Source organism: Marmota monax, unplaced genomic scaffold (genome assembly GCF_021218885.2).
Source record: "Marmota monax isolate L192 unplaced genomic scaffold, Marmota_monax_Labrador192_F-V1.1 WCK01_AAM20220418_F8-fsc00020, whole genome shotgun sequence".
Taxonomy (NCBI): domain Eukaryota; kingdom Metazoa; phylum Chordata; class Mammalia; order Rodentia; family Sciuridae; genus Marmota; species Marmota monax.
The window spans coordinates 20,051,308-20,066,117 of NW_026692912.1; the positions used below are offsets into that span (position 1 = coordinate 20,051,308).

The 14,810-nt window shown below is 45.7% G+C and overlaps 1 protein-coding gene across 5 annotated transcripts in view; it reads left to right on the forward strand.

Annotated features, from left to right (window-relative positions):
• Garnl3 (GTPase activating Rap/RanGAP domain like 3) overlaps nt 1-14,810 on the forward strand; it is a 143,802-nt gene that overhangs the window by 86,866 nt on the left and 42,126 nt on the right. For all 5 annotated transcript variants that reach the window (XM_046451190.2, XM_046451191.2, XM_058581776.1 and 2 more), the window contains 6 exons: nt 27-102; nt 755-853; nt 3,096-3,199; nt 8,957-9,065; nt 11,255-11,300; nt 11,898-12,004. In XM_046451190.2, the coding sequence (XP_046307146.1) occupies nt 27-102; nt 755-853; nt 3,096-3,199; nt 8,957-9,065; nt 11,255-11,300; nt 11,898-12,004 (541 nt within the window). The remainder of the gene's footprint in view (nt 1-26; nt 103-754; nt 854-3,095; nt 3,200-8,956; nt 9,066-11,254; nt 11,301-11,897; nt 12,005-14,810) is intronic.

Here is a 14,810-nt window from a genome sequence, read left to right on the forward strand (position 1 = left end):
CACACCTTTTGTTTTCTTATTGTCAGGGCTCTGTGAATTTCAAGTTTGGGGTTCTTTTTGCCAAAGATGGGCAGCTCACTGATGACGAGATGTTCAGCAATGGTATGTGAACACCACCCCCCCTCTGCATACAGGAAACCCATCCTGCCTTGGTGCATTTTTGACAGTTGAAACTGAACTCATTGGAGTCTTTAATTCAAGAAGACAGTTTTTTTTAAAATTTCAGGGTAAATTTTGTAGGGCAATTGTTGCCCAGTTTCATTCATTTGGCAAATATTTACAGGTCACCTGATTTCTACCAATCCCTGCTCTGGGCACTGGAGATACAGTCTAAGTGGGAAAGCACATGGATTTGGAGAATTTGATTCTGCAGCGGAAAACTTTCCTGTGACTTTTATGCGGGGAGAGTTATACGATGGTGTCTTCTTCCTGAGATTAATCATTTTTCGTGTGAAATACCTGTTAGTTATTGGTGGAAGCACTACTAATGTTTTCATTAGTAGTGCAATTCTAAACATGGTGATCCTATGGTGATCTGGCAGTGGTAAGGTTGTTCATCTGGTTCTTTCCTGGTAATTTCCTTTCCTCTGATTCCTGGGATTATGAAACTTCCTCACGGACCAGGAAGAGGGAAGGTGGCTTCATGCTGCGCACCTCAGCAGTGCCTCAAAACCTTCAAGTGATGTCAGTGGTAGTTAGAAAACAAGGGCTTGGTTGCACCCCTGTTCTGTTCATACTTTGCCTCTTCCTGCAGAAATTGGAAGTGAAGCTTTTCAAAAATTTTTAAATCTCCTGGGTGACACGATCACTCTCAAGGGCTGGACAGGCTACCGTGGCGGTCTGGACACCAAAAGTAAGCTTGCTTCTTGATTTATCTTGTTGTAGCTGGTAGAATTTTATTAATCAATTTGATCTATGTTTGAACTTATACCCAAGATGAGGGAAGGCATGGACCAGAGACAAAGGACAGGAGTCGAGCATCACATCTAGTCTGACAAGGGTCACTGGACATATTCAGTGCCTCCATTGAGCTTTGCAAGACTAGTCAGCCTCACAGCCTCTAGGAGGTGGCAGTAGTCATGATCTACTCATAAATACAGTTACACACCACATCATGACATGTCCATCAATGAGGGACCACATCTGTGACAGTGATCCCACAAGATCACATCACCTAGTGACGCTGAAAACATCTCAGTTCGTGTCAGTATGCTCCAAGAGGTTCACACAAGGATGAAATCAGCTAAGGACACCTTCTCAAAACATGTCCCCATCATTAAGTGATGCCTATCTGTACTTACTATTGAGCACCATCTGTGTACCAGGACTGTAGTACATATGTAGATAAACCAAAATGGGCCCTGCCTTTCTAGGAGCCTAGAGTTCACTGAACACATGGACAGAAAATAGCTAACAATCAAATAGCTTAGTACTAAGTACTTACAGCAGTTAAGGAGCAGAATGCTGCTGGGACACTTTGCCAAATCTGGGGGCTTGGGAGAGGCTTCTCTGGGGAAGTGATGTTTGCAGTAAGAGGCAGGGATGACAAGTGGCAGCAGCTGGAGTGTCTTAAGGAGAGAAGAGCACTCCCAGCAGGGGAATATCAGTGAAGTCCTTGAGACTGGAAAGCATGTGACTTCTTCTAGAAACTAAGAGAAACCCTTTATTACTAGAGCGAGCAGACAGGCCAGGAAGGATGCCCTGTGGACTGGAGAAGGGAGTAGCATGACCCTGCAAGAAGTCTGTGGTCCCCTGGGCAGGGGTCTGAATGGAGAAGGAGGAGGGGCCAGTGGAGAGGTGGTTGCCACAGTCCAAACAGGAGGTGGTGGCCGCCGTGGCTGGGGGGCAGCAAGCTGGCAGGGAGAAGAGTGCACTAACCAGAGAGCCCTTTCCAAGGCAGAGGGGGTAGGACTGAAATGTGGGAGGTGAAAGGAAGAAAGAACCCCCCACAGCATCTGGGCTTCTGGCCTGGGGACGTTGGCGGTGGTGGCATCTGGGATTATAAAACTTCCTGGGAGCATCTGAGAGCGGGATCTGGGGGTGGGGCCTAAGAGAGGATGGTAGATAAGATCCAAGTTTAGATCTTATGTCTAGGTAGCACTTCTGTCATTTTCCTGTGCTTCTCCTGTGCCGCTGTTTGATCTTCACAATCAGGCCTTTAGAACAGTGGGGCAGGTGGTAAGAGGCTCCTTTGGCCTAAATGTGACAGGCTTCAAATCTGGGTGCCCTGGCCCTCAGGGAGCCCCATCTTCCTACCAACCCTGTTGGCATCATCTCAGATTCTGAGTCTGAGAGCAGGGTGTGTGAGGACTGTGCTGGAAGTAGGCGAACTGACAGGGCTGGCAGGAGGCCATGGCCCCAGCCTCCCCAGAACAAGTTCTGTGTGCACAAGGTGAATTCCCAAGTGCCTGTAAGCTCATCATCCCAGGACCAACACAGCCTCCCTACTCTGGAGCAGACTACCGTCCCCGGGGCCCCCAAGACAGCCAGGCACTCTGTGGAGCACTTTGTGGATATAATCTTTTTCAGTCTTCCCAGCATCCCCCATTTTCAAATTAAGAAATTGAGACCCAGAGAACAGTGAGATGACTTGTCAAAAGAACTATAGCTTAAAATAAATTAAGAAAATGCCATAAAACAAAACCTTAAACTTTGGGGGGAAAATAATATAGCTAATGAGTTTGAACCCAAGTCTGCCTAACTCTGAAGCCCCTGCTTTCAACCACTGCACAATTCTGCCAGATATATCACTTACTTTTGTCTCGTGGACATGATAATTGTGTCGTCTTGTGTTGATTTCATCCTGTACGCCTCAGCAACTGGAAGGCAGGGAATCATAGCAAACTTTGCTTTTTAGCCCAGACTTCTCCTGATCTCCTCCATTCTGAGGCAAGACATGAATCAGCAAGTGAGCTCAGAGAGAGAAGAGGTCTTTTCATGTGGGTAGAAGCTTTGCTTCCACTCAAGTGGATAATCCAGAATGACCTTTCAGAGTGTGTTCACTGTGTCCTTACTCCTCGATCTGCAGATAAAAGCTATTTCCCTATGGCCTCAGAAGGTTCTGCATCCAATAAATGCACATTTGTATTTTGCAGATGACACCACAGGGATACACTCAGTTTATACTGTGTATCAAGGGCACGAGATCATGTTCCATGTTTCCACCATGCTGCCATATTCCAAAGAGAACAAACAGCAGGTATGTGTGAACATAGGCTCTTTGAGAACACCAGCCATCAGTGACCTGAATGTGGAGAGAGCACCATACTGCTTTCACAGAATTGAGACTGTACGTTACTATAGTAGAATATCGCTACCAATTTAAGGATGCTTTTTACAGTCTGTACTCTGAAAACCTTCAACAAGACTTTGGAAGCTCTATTCTCACTGATGCTATATCACCATAAAGAAATAAAGGGACATAGGTAATAAAGTGCATGAGTGTGTGAACATGTAGATGTGTTTGCATGTGTGAATAGTTTCATAGACTCATATTAGTCTGTATTGTGTTGCTATAATGAAATGCTCCAGTGTGGGTACTTTGTAAAGAAAAGGGGTTTATTTATCTTACAGTTGTATAGATTCAAGAGCATGCCAATGGCATCTGCTCAGCTCTAGTGAGGGCCTCATGGCAGATGATATCATAGTAGCTGTCATGAATATGGAAGAAATCACACAGCAAGACAGGAAACAAGAGAGATTCAGGGAGGTACCAGACTTGTTATAATAACCCACTCTTGCAAGACCCACAAGAGCAAGAATGGACTCCCAAGAGAAAAGTGTCAGTCCTCAGTAGAAAGGGACAGACATCATTACCCTATATACATGTATGGTTACACTAGTGGAGTGACTTTGAACCATGGACAGCCAGAGGAATGAGAAGTTGTGCTCCATTTGTGTACTCTATGTCAAAAAGTATTCTATTGTAAAATAAATAAATCAATTTTTTTTAAAAAAGCATAAGAAAGCAAACATTAAAAAAAAAATGTCAGTCCCACCTATAGACCTCATCACCTCCCACGAGGCCCATCTCTCAAGGGTCTCGTCACCTTTTGACACCACACTGGGGGCCAAGCTCCCAGCACATGAGCCTCCGGGGGACATGCTCACACCACAGCAAGACACCCCAGAGACTGATTTGCGTAGGTGTTGCCTTGCCTCAGTGTACCTTTGGTCATTTCAGAATGAGACTCCAGGACATAAAACAGTGGATCCTATGCGGTAGCTGGCAAGTGCTGTTTTCTGGGCCGCGGCAGGTTAACCCTGAGCGTCTGCATGGGCAGCACAATGCTGGGAAATTCCCTGTACACTTCTTGCCCACCCCAGGGGTTGGCCATTTTCAGGGGGAAATTCTCCAGTTCAGACATGACAAAGGCTGGGGGTTGGGGTTCCATGGACCTTTTTAGGAGATTGTTTCATGCTTTTCCGCATTGAAGGCATCAGTATGAGGCAGCATCACTGACACGCATGGACGGTTGTTCAGATTTGTGAGAAATAGAAACCTAGAGAGGTGTTAGGGCCGGGAAGCCTGACCCGCTGAGAAGGATGCCCTGACCCTGGACTCCAGGGCTGCGCCCTGGGCGCTCTGCACACCTGCTCTGTTCTCTTCCTCCTTTTTCAGGGCAGCGATAGTGGAATCATTCTCAGCTCCTCTCTTTTATCTCATCCCACGTTTGATTTGGCAGGAAATCCCACTTATTCTACCTTTAAGACTCATCTAAACTGTGGCCGCTCGGCACACTGGTCTTCGTCACCGTCACCTCTCAAATGGACCATGCTGTAGCCTCCCTGTCTCTCCCTTGTCCCCTGAAGCCAGCATCTCAGTCCAGCAGCCAGAGTGAGCCTTAAAATGCAGGTCAGGTCATTTCCCAAACCACGTGGCTGCCACTCCACCAGGGAAAGCCTCTGTGACCCTGTTCCTTCTCTCGTTTTCCCCTTGTTTCCTGCATCCCATCACATGCATCTCCCTCTTCCTCTCCCAGGAGAACCTGGCCTGCTCGGGGCCTTCGCCTTGCTTTCCAGGCCGCTGAGCTCTCTCCCAGCCCTCCAGCAGGCCTCCTCGTGCCTCCTTGGACCTGCTCAAATGTACTCCGAAACTAACCTCAGGGACTCTTTTTTGTTGTTGTTTTTAAAATATTTTTAGTTGTAGATGGACACAGTACCTTTATTTTATTTATTTAACTCATATACCATGCAGTTCACCCTTTAGAGCACACAGCTCTGTAGACTCTAGTGTGTTTGCGGGGTTATCCAGCAGTCAGTTTAGAACTTTTCCATCACTGGAAGAGAAGCCCTCTCCCCTCAGCTCTCCTCTCCCACCCTACCTTGGTAACCGTGAACTTACTCTCTATCTCTGTATTTGCCTGTTCTGGACTCTTCCTATAAATGAAAATACATTGTAGCATTTATTAAAATCCCTTTTTAATTGCTAAATAATTCTCTATAGTATGGCTTTATACCACATTTTGTTCATTCAGCAGTTAATGAATTAATAATGACTTTTTAAAAACACTTTTAGTTGTAGATGGACACAATACCTTTATTGTACTTATTTATGTTTATGTGGTGCTGAGAATCTAACCCAGTGCTTCACGCATGCTAAACAAGCACTCTACCACTGAGCCACAACCCCAGCATTAATGACTGATATTCATTGTGGTAAAATATGCATAATGTAAAGTTTGCCGTTGTAACCACTGTTCTGTGTACAGTTCAGTGGCATTAAGGACTTTCACATCAGTAGGCAACTGTCACCACCGTCTATCTCCAGAACTTTTTATTTTCTCAGACTGAAACCCTGTACCCATTAAACAATGGCTCTGCATTTTCCCCTCCCCTAGACTCGGATGGCCACCATTCTACTTCCTGTCTCCCAGCTACTTGAGGTTCCTCATATTTTTTAAAAAATATTTTTATTAGTTATTAATGGACCTTTATTTATGTGTTTGTTTATGTGTGGTGCTGAGAATCAAACCCAGTGCCTCACACATGCTAGGCAAGCACTGTACCACGGAGCCACAACCCCAGCCCCAAGGTTCCTCATATTAATGGAATAATAATTTTGTCCGTTTACATCGGCTTCTTCACTTAACATAATGTACTCTGGGTTCATCCATGTTGAAGCATATGTCAGGATTCCCTATATTTTCAAGGCTGAGTAATATTCCGTTGTGTGTATGCACCACATTTTCTTAATCCATTTATCTGTCGACACTATGTTCTTTTGCACTTTTTGGCTCTGATGAATTATGCCTCTATGAATATGGATATACAAACACCCAATCGAACCCTGCTTTTAATTCTTGAGGTATATATTCAAAAGGGGAACTGCCGGATCATATGGTAAATCTATGTTTTGGGGGGAGCACCCATGCCCTTTTCCAAGTGATTGCCCCATTTTACATTCCTGTCAGCCCCACATAAGCTTGCAGTTCCTCCTCACCTTTGTTATTTCAGGTGCCACAGAGTGGGCATGAAGTGAGGCCTCATTTGGCTTATACTTCCTTAATGATTCATGATGTTGACCACCTTTTCATGTGCTTGTTATCCACATATAAATTTTCTTTGGAGAAATATCTAAGTTGTTTGTCTCTTTTTAATTGGATTTGTTGCTGTTGTCATTGAGTAGCAGGAGTTTTCTAATATAAATTCTGGATATTAACCCTTATCATATATCTAATTTGCAATTACTTTCTCCCATTCTCCACTGGGCTGCCTTTGCACTCTGTTGACAGTGTCCTTTGGTTTACAGAAGTTTCCAATTTTGATGTGTTCTGATTTATCTATCATCTTCTTTTTTCCCCCAGTACTAGATGTCAAATCCGGGGCATTTTGTGCACGCTACACAAGAGCTCAACTAATGAGCTACATCCCCAGACACTATTTTTTTTTCCTGTGCTTTTAGTGTCATACCTAAGAAATCATTGCCAACAATAATGACTTTTCTTTCTTTTTTTTTTTTTTTTTTGGTACTAGATACCAGCAGTGCTCTACCACTGAGCCACATAACCAGCCCTTTTTTTTGAGACAGGGCCTCATTAAGTTGCTAAGATTGCCCTTGCACTTGCAATGCTCCTGCCTCAGCCTCCTGAATCACTGGGTGTGTGCCCTGCACCCAGCTAATAATTACTTTTTGCACTGAATTAAATTGAAATTTGGAGATGCTCTCTAAACCTTAATTTCCCCATAATATCCTGTAAGAATCAGGCAGGGGCCCTCTTTTCCAGGAGCTTGCAGTGCAGAGAAGATTCCGGGAAGCCTGGGCAAACATTACTGTGCAAAATAGAAAGTCATGCGCCCCAAGGAAGGGCATCAGGAAAGTTCTACAGACACCAGGGGACAAAGAAGGCAACATCTAACAGAAACAGGGAGGCTTCCTGGGCAAAGTGTAATTTGTCTGGGCTTAGATAATGAGGTTTATGTGGGCTTGGTACTGAATGGGAGAGCAATTGCTTGGCTTGCATGAGGCCCTCAGTTTGATCCCCAGTACTGGAAAAAAAGAAAAAAGAAAAGAAATAAGAGACAAGGCAAAATAAACTGGGTAAGCCAAGGCCCTGTTGTATTTATTTTTTTGCCACAAAACAAACCACTCCTAAACTTACCAGCTGGAGAAAACTGATTCACAACCCCTCATGGTCCTGCAAGTTGACAGCTCAGCCAGCAGGTTTTCCACTGCTGTCTCAGGGAGCCTCCTCAGAGACAGTCCCCTGGTAGCTGAGCTGGAGTTATTTGGAGGCTAGATGGGAATGCTGGGAATCTGTCCTTGCTCCTGTCCTTGAAGTCTCAGGGCCTCTCAGGGGCCTCTGCATGGCCTCTTGGGGGCGCTCTCCTGTCTGCAGCAGGGCTCACTACTGACAGGTGGCACAGCCCTCCTGGCCCCCTGCACAAGTTCCATGTTCCAACAGGAGGCAGCAGAAACTATGGTGCCCCTTTTTTTTTTTTTCACTCAGAGTTCAACCCCGGGACACTGTACCCCTGAGCTGCATCCCAGCCCTTTTTGTTTTGCATCTTGAGACAGGTTCTCACCAAGTTGCCCAGGCTGGCCTTGAATTTGCAATCCTCCTACCTCAGACTCCCAAGTTGCTGGGGTTACAGACTCTCCTTTTGGAGGCTGGACTGGGCACCAGTTTAGGGTTACGTTTGTGACGGTTTATTCATCGCTGCACTATCCAGCCAGCCATATTCAAGGTGAACCACCTCTTGGTAAGGGGCGTGAGAAAGAATGAGTTTCCATCTGTAGTCCCCCATAACCCAGAACTGAGGACACATGGGATCCAGAGGAACAGGGAGGCATTGTGATTGACCAAACAGGCAAAGGCTAGGGCACAGGTGAGCAGTAGCCCCTGTTGGGGTGAATGCAGCAGTATTGGTGACAGCTGTGCTCACTTGTTCGTGCACTGTGACAGCTTTTGCCACAGGAGCTGCCTGGCTGTGAAAGGACCACACGGTCCTTGAAGCTGAAAACATTAAATTCTGACCCTTTACAGAAAAAAATCTTATCAGCCATGGGTCTAGGAGATCATTCTGGATAGGTCAAATTTGGTAGGCCATTGTTCTCACCAAGTGTGTACTTCAGAATTAGCTAAGGAGGACTGGAGATATAGGGAGAAAGAAAAACTAGCTAAGGCATTTATAATATGAATGTTTGAGCTCCTCCCCTGGGGATTCTGATGCACCCCCTTGTTCAGTGCCCAGCTCAGGAGATGAATAAAGATAAACCTAATAGGGCAGAAGAGTGAGGAGAGAATGGAGGCCAGGAGGCTGGTCAGGAGGCTTTTGTAGACAAGAGGAAGTACAGGCCTGAGTCAGGAGATGGGCAGGGAAATGGGAGGCAGCAGTCAAGGTCAGCTGAGGGTTGGGCTCTGCTGGCTGCTGTAGATTGTTATACAACGTCCTGTTTTTCAGCTCTGCCATATTTGAGCAGCTTTCTCAGTGATGTTGTTTGTGCTCACTGCAGGTGGAAAGGAAACGCCACATTGGAAACGATATTGTCACCATTGTGTTCCAGGAGGGAGAGGAATCTTCCGCCGCCTTCAAGCCTTCCATGATCCGCTCTCACTTTACACGTATCCTGGGCCTGTTGACTGCTCTGGTTTAGCAGTCTCACTGGAAGTTATTGACCTTCGCACAAATGTTATCACTCACGTGATTTTTATTGTTTTGAGGGGGTTATTTTTTGGGACTGGAGATTAAACCCAGGGATGCTTAGCCACAAAGCCACATCCCCAGTCCTTTTTTGTTTTTGTTTTTGTGGTGCTGGAGATTGAACCCAGGGCCTTGTGCATGTGAGGCATGTACTCTACCAACTGACCTATATCCCCAGCTCCCCATTCCTTTTTTATTTTTTTTATTTTGAGACTGGGTCTCACTAAGTTGCTTAGGGCCTCACTAAGTTGCTTAGGGCCTCAGCAGAGACTGGCTTTGAACTTGTGATCCTTCTGCCTCAGCCTCCTGAGCTGCTTGGATTACAGGCATGTGCCATTGCAGTGACATGTTTTCATTGCTATGGTCTGAGACTCCCAGTTTTGGGGTTTTTTCCCAAGGTTTTGCATTTTTGCCTCTTCCTTTTCCCCCACTAAATTCATGGATAGATTAGCTCTCAGAGAATTCTTGATTTCTGAGGGAAACTTCCTGCACCCATCAGTAATAAATGAATTAGAAGAATGATAGGTAATGAATTTTTCTTTAGGTATCTGAGTAATTTTTCTTTAGGTATCAAAATCTGTAAGTTAAAAAAAAAAAAAAGCCAAAATAATTGTGCCTGGTTGATTCTGAGTTTGACCATAGCTGCCACATTACCACCTCTTAAAATCTGAGAAGTGAGTTGATAATATTTTAATTTGCTTCCCCTAATTACTGTTCATCTCATAGTGCTAGCAAATTCCTGTGATGAGACTGACGTCCCCTGCAGTGTCTGAGTCCAGCTTGGCCAGACAGCAGGGAGCATGGACTCAGCCAGTCCAGATGATAACTAATCATGGCCCACTTGCTCTGGGCCACAGGCTATGACAGTGAAACCCACAGGTTGTAAGTAAAGGGCAACCAACAGGCATTTCCAGGATAAATGCTACCTAGTTTTTCATGTTCCCTGAAGACTCCAGTAGAAATATCTGGGGACAGGCACTCTGGGACTCAGACATCTCTATGCTTTGCCTTATCCCTTAGAACCTGAAATATAGCACATTAGTAAGTGTTTAAAGTTGAAGCCTCCAGACTTCTCCTAAGAAGGAAGAGAGGAAAACAGGTATTTGCCTCCACCTGCGCTATAGATTTCCCCCATCCTCATCCCTGCTTGCTAAAACTGTCTCCCCTGACCACTGAACTAGGAATCATATCACCTCCTTCCTGCATCAAGTCCCTGGACATAGCAGAAAACTTCCCAGGTGCACCCCAGGATAGGGAGTGAGGTGGCTTTAAGTGGCCAAGTCAATTTTGTTTTACTCTCCCTTCTTTGTAAGTTTTATATTTGGGGCTTAGCAGGTTCATTTCTGGAAAGGACAGCAGGAGTTGTTAATGCAAATTCTATTCCACCCAGCCAGGGAAGGGAAATGCCAAGGGCCTGGTGGCTTTGTGGCCAGCTGGGAGAGGGAAGCTAGTGGAGCATGGATAGAGGAGGCCACTAGATGTGGTTGTGCTATTTTGATTTTTCAAAAGAGCTCCATGGAGATATAATTCACACACTGTACAATTCACCCTCTTCTTTTTTTCTCAATGCTGGGGATGGAACCAGCACTCCAGCGCGGAGCTCCGCCCCTAGCAGTTGTTCTATTCTGGGGTTGGCAGGCTCCAGCCCAAGCTCGGGAGACTCTGCTTAGAAGCTGTCACCAGCCACATTGGCTTGTTCTATCTTGTTTTGTCTACCAAAGCCAAGAGAGAGAGGGAAGGTGTATAGTGGAAACATTTAAATTGCTTTTCCTCTCGAACATGTGAGATGAAATATATGACTAATTTCATGCTGGGGTCTTGTTTGCTCTCTCTGCTTGGTTGGCTGCTTCATTTCATATCTTTATTTACATTGCTCTCCTGACAGCTTTGGAGACGCAGCTCTTTCCCAGTGGAGGTGCACACAGATGCTTGGACCAGGCAGGGGGCTCTCCTGTAAAGAAGCCACAGTTCTGTCCTAACCCGAGGACCTTAGGAGCCCTAACCACAGAAGGGCTGGGCAAGAGCCTTTTGCATAAGGACTTTCCACAGCACAAGCTGTCAACTGCGAGCGCCAGGGTTGTTGATTATTTCCTTGACCATCTCCCCACAGATATCTTTGCCTTAGTGAGGTATGACCAGCAAAATGACAATTACAGGTGGGTGACAGCCTCATCTCACTTCTTGCTCTGATTATCTGTCTACATGTTAATTTGACATTGATTGATACTCTTGATGTGCATGTTTCTTTTTGAGCCTCTTTTTGAGCCTTCTGTCTCCTTCCTTTACCCTTCTGTGCTCAAAAATTAACAGTTAAAAGTTATCATGTTGTGAAAAGAGTGTGAACTTCGACCAAATAGATTGTTTTGAATCTCAGCCTTGTCACTTGTTAACTCTGAGGCTTTGTGAAAGGGTTGATTTCATTAGAGCCTCAGTCCTCTGTAGAATGAAGGGAACCACCCCAGGCAGCCAAGGGAGAATCGGACTCAGGGCTGCGTATTAGAAGGCCAGCTGTGCCACCTGTAAGCTGCGGGCACACAGAGGTGACCACTGCCATTATTCCTGGGGAGTCTGACCTTATCCGTAGCTGATGAGTTAGACCACAGAGGATGCAGGAAGTCTTGGCCATGGCCCTGAAAACAACTCAGCTGGAAAGGAGGGCAGGGCCATGGCCGAGGCTGCTGGACACAGTGAAGGGCAAAATAGTGGTGATCTTTGAAGAAAAACCAACTAATTCTGGAATGTTTTCTGTGTAGGCTGAAAATATTTTCAGAAGAAAGTGTACCACTCTTTGGCCCACCCTTGCCATCTCCACCGGTGTTTACAGATCACCAGGAATTCAGGGACTTTTTGCTAGTGAAACGTAAGTTTCTCTTTTGAAATGTTTATGCAACTTGTTCTGCATCAGAATCTCTCTCTCCAAATCCTCCCAGGATGCTGCAAAGAAACCTACTGTTGAAGTATTTCCGGGCTCCGTTCATTCTTCCACAGCACACATCTGGTTTCTGGCAGTGTTGTATAGGTTTCCTCCTGGGTCCTCATATACAGTGGGATGCAGGGGAGGGGAGGAGGCTGTGATTACATTAGGGGTAAGGGGTGAGACAGACAAGTGGGCTGTGAGAGGGTGGCAGCTCTGCCCGCCCCAAGCCTCACTAACCCAGGTGCATGTGTCTTGGCTCCACTGATGATACCCCAGGGCCTCACTCTGAGTCCCCATCCTCTGGACTGCAGAGCTCTGCCATGCAAATACCCACACCCAGCGTGTCCCTTGGTCACCCTCTCTGGAAGGCCAGGGAGGTCTGTCTCTGGTGATCGGAAACAAGTCTCTTGGCTTACTCATGCACCTCTTCATGGAAGTGCAGCTTGCAAGCCCCAGGGCCCTGACAGTACCACTCAGTCTGTGCCCTGTGAAGAGGCCACTTCTAGCCTTCTGCCAGGCACGCTGGGCACTGCAACTGCTCTGCTGGCTGCCTCTCATCCCTGCCCACCTACAAACATGGTCTGCCTAATTCTGTCACTATTGCTGTGTAGATAGGAGCATTCGGAAAAGCTCCTGAACCCTCTTCTGTGTCCATCTCACCTGGCCCCAAGGTAGCAATATTGAGTTCAAGGTCTCAGAGTCCTTCATTGACACTGCTTCTCCTCTTCCTGTCTTAAAAATTGACCAAAACTGATCCCACAGGCCAGGGCCAGGGCCAGACATAAGTTGTCCCTCCTTTGACTTCCTATCTCCCCAGTTCGTTCTTCTTGGCCTTGCACAGGAATCTTCCCTCAGTAGCCACCAGAAGCTCCCTGGTCTGCACATGTAGCTGGCACTTAAAAGAATGAGTGTCACTTAACTCCAGTCACCAGAAACATCCCAGTCTTAGCCAACAATTGATAACCACTCTACCTTCCAGAATCCCTCCAGCCCCTTGCAGAGATCCTTTCATGATTTCCAGCCTCTACCCTGGTGAATAAGAGACGTAAGGCACATGTTGGCCAGGCTCCTTCATGGTCCCAGCTGGCCCCAGAATTGTTATTGCCCATTCTTTAGCCTGCTCCAGGGTGTAAGGGCAATAACTCCCCCTCATTGGAAACAAACAAACAAACAAACAAAAAAACCCACTACAGACCGCTTGAAAAAGATGATGATCCTATCTCTTCCTTTCCGGTGTCTGTGCCCCTTCTTTGAATGCTGGAACAGAGGTCATAAACTCAAATGCCTAGAGAGGTGGGGAGGGAAATGAATGAGGGAGGGGTAGAGCAGAGGACAGTGAGGAGCATTGGGAGCTGGAGCCGCTGTAGACTGGAGAAACTCCCCTGCTCCAGCCAGCTGCTGCCTTTCAGGATCATGAGCCCGTGTTACCAGATATTCTGAGTTTTCAAAACAAACCAAACATCTGAAAATCTGCCTGATTTAAACTGTGGGTCCATATGGTTCAAAGCCCAAGGATCAGATGAGAGCAAGAAACAGCCAGCAACAGGGAGCAGGCGTTGCAGCACCAAGCCCTAGGGCCCTGGAGCCTAGGCACTGGAGGTAAGCACTCTGGCAGGGTGTCTGCAGAGGGCTGAGGCCACCAGGGCTTGTGGTGCTTTAACAAACTAGATTAGTTAGAGGGTTGCTCAGCAACACTGGAACCCAACTCATAAGTGGAATCCTGCCATTTTTTTTCTTTTTTTTTTTTAATTTATTCTGATTTGTTATACATGATGGAAGAATGCAATTCATTTCATATTACACATATAGAGCACAATTTTTCAAGACACTGATTATATATAAAGTATTTTCACACCATTCGTATCTTATACATGTACTTAGGGTAATGATGTCTACTCATTCCACCATCATTCCTACCCTCTTGCCCTCTCCTTTCCCCTCCCTCCCCTTTGCCCTATCTAAAGTTCCTCCATTCCTCCCATGCTCCCCCACCATCGCCATTATGAGTCAGCATCCTCATATCAAAGAAAACATTTGGCCTTTAGTTTTTGGGGATTGGCTTGCTTCACTTAGCAATATATTCTCCAGCTTCATCATTTACCTGCAAATGCCATGATTCTATTCTCTTTTAATGCTGAATAATGTTCCATTGTGTACATATACCAAAGTTTCCCTATCCATTCATCTACTGAAGGGCATCTAGGTTGGTTCCATAATTTAGCTATTGTGAATTGTACTGCTATAAACATTGATATGGCTGTGTCCCATAGTATGCTGTTTTTAAGTCGTTTGGGTATAAACTGAGGAGTGAGATAGCTGGGTCAAATGGTGGTTCCATTCTCAGTTTTCCAAGGAATCTCTATACTGCTTTCCAGATTGCTGCACCAATTTGCAGTCCCACCAGCAATGTATGAGTGTGCCTTTTTCCCCACATCCTCGCCAACACTTATTATTGTTTGTATTCTTGATAGCTACCATTCTGACTGGAGTGAGATGAAATCTTAGAGTAGTTTTTATTTGTATTTCTCTAATTGCTAGAGATGTCGAACATTTTTTCATGTTTGTTGATTGGTTGTATGTCAGCTTCCGAAAAAGTATCTGTTCAGTTCCTTGGCCCATTATTGATTGGGTTATTTGTTTTTGTTTTTGTATTAAGTGCTTTATATACCCTAGAGATTAGTGCTCTATGTCTGACGTGCTTGTGGTAAAGATCGGCTCCCATTCTGTAGGCTCTCTATTCACCTCAATG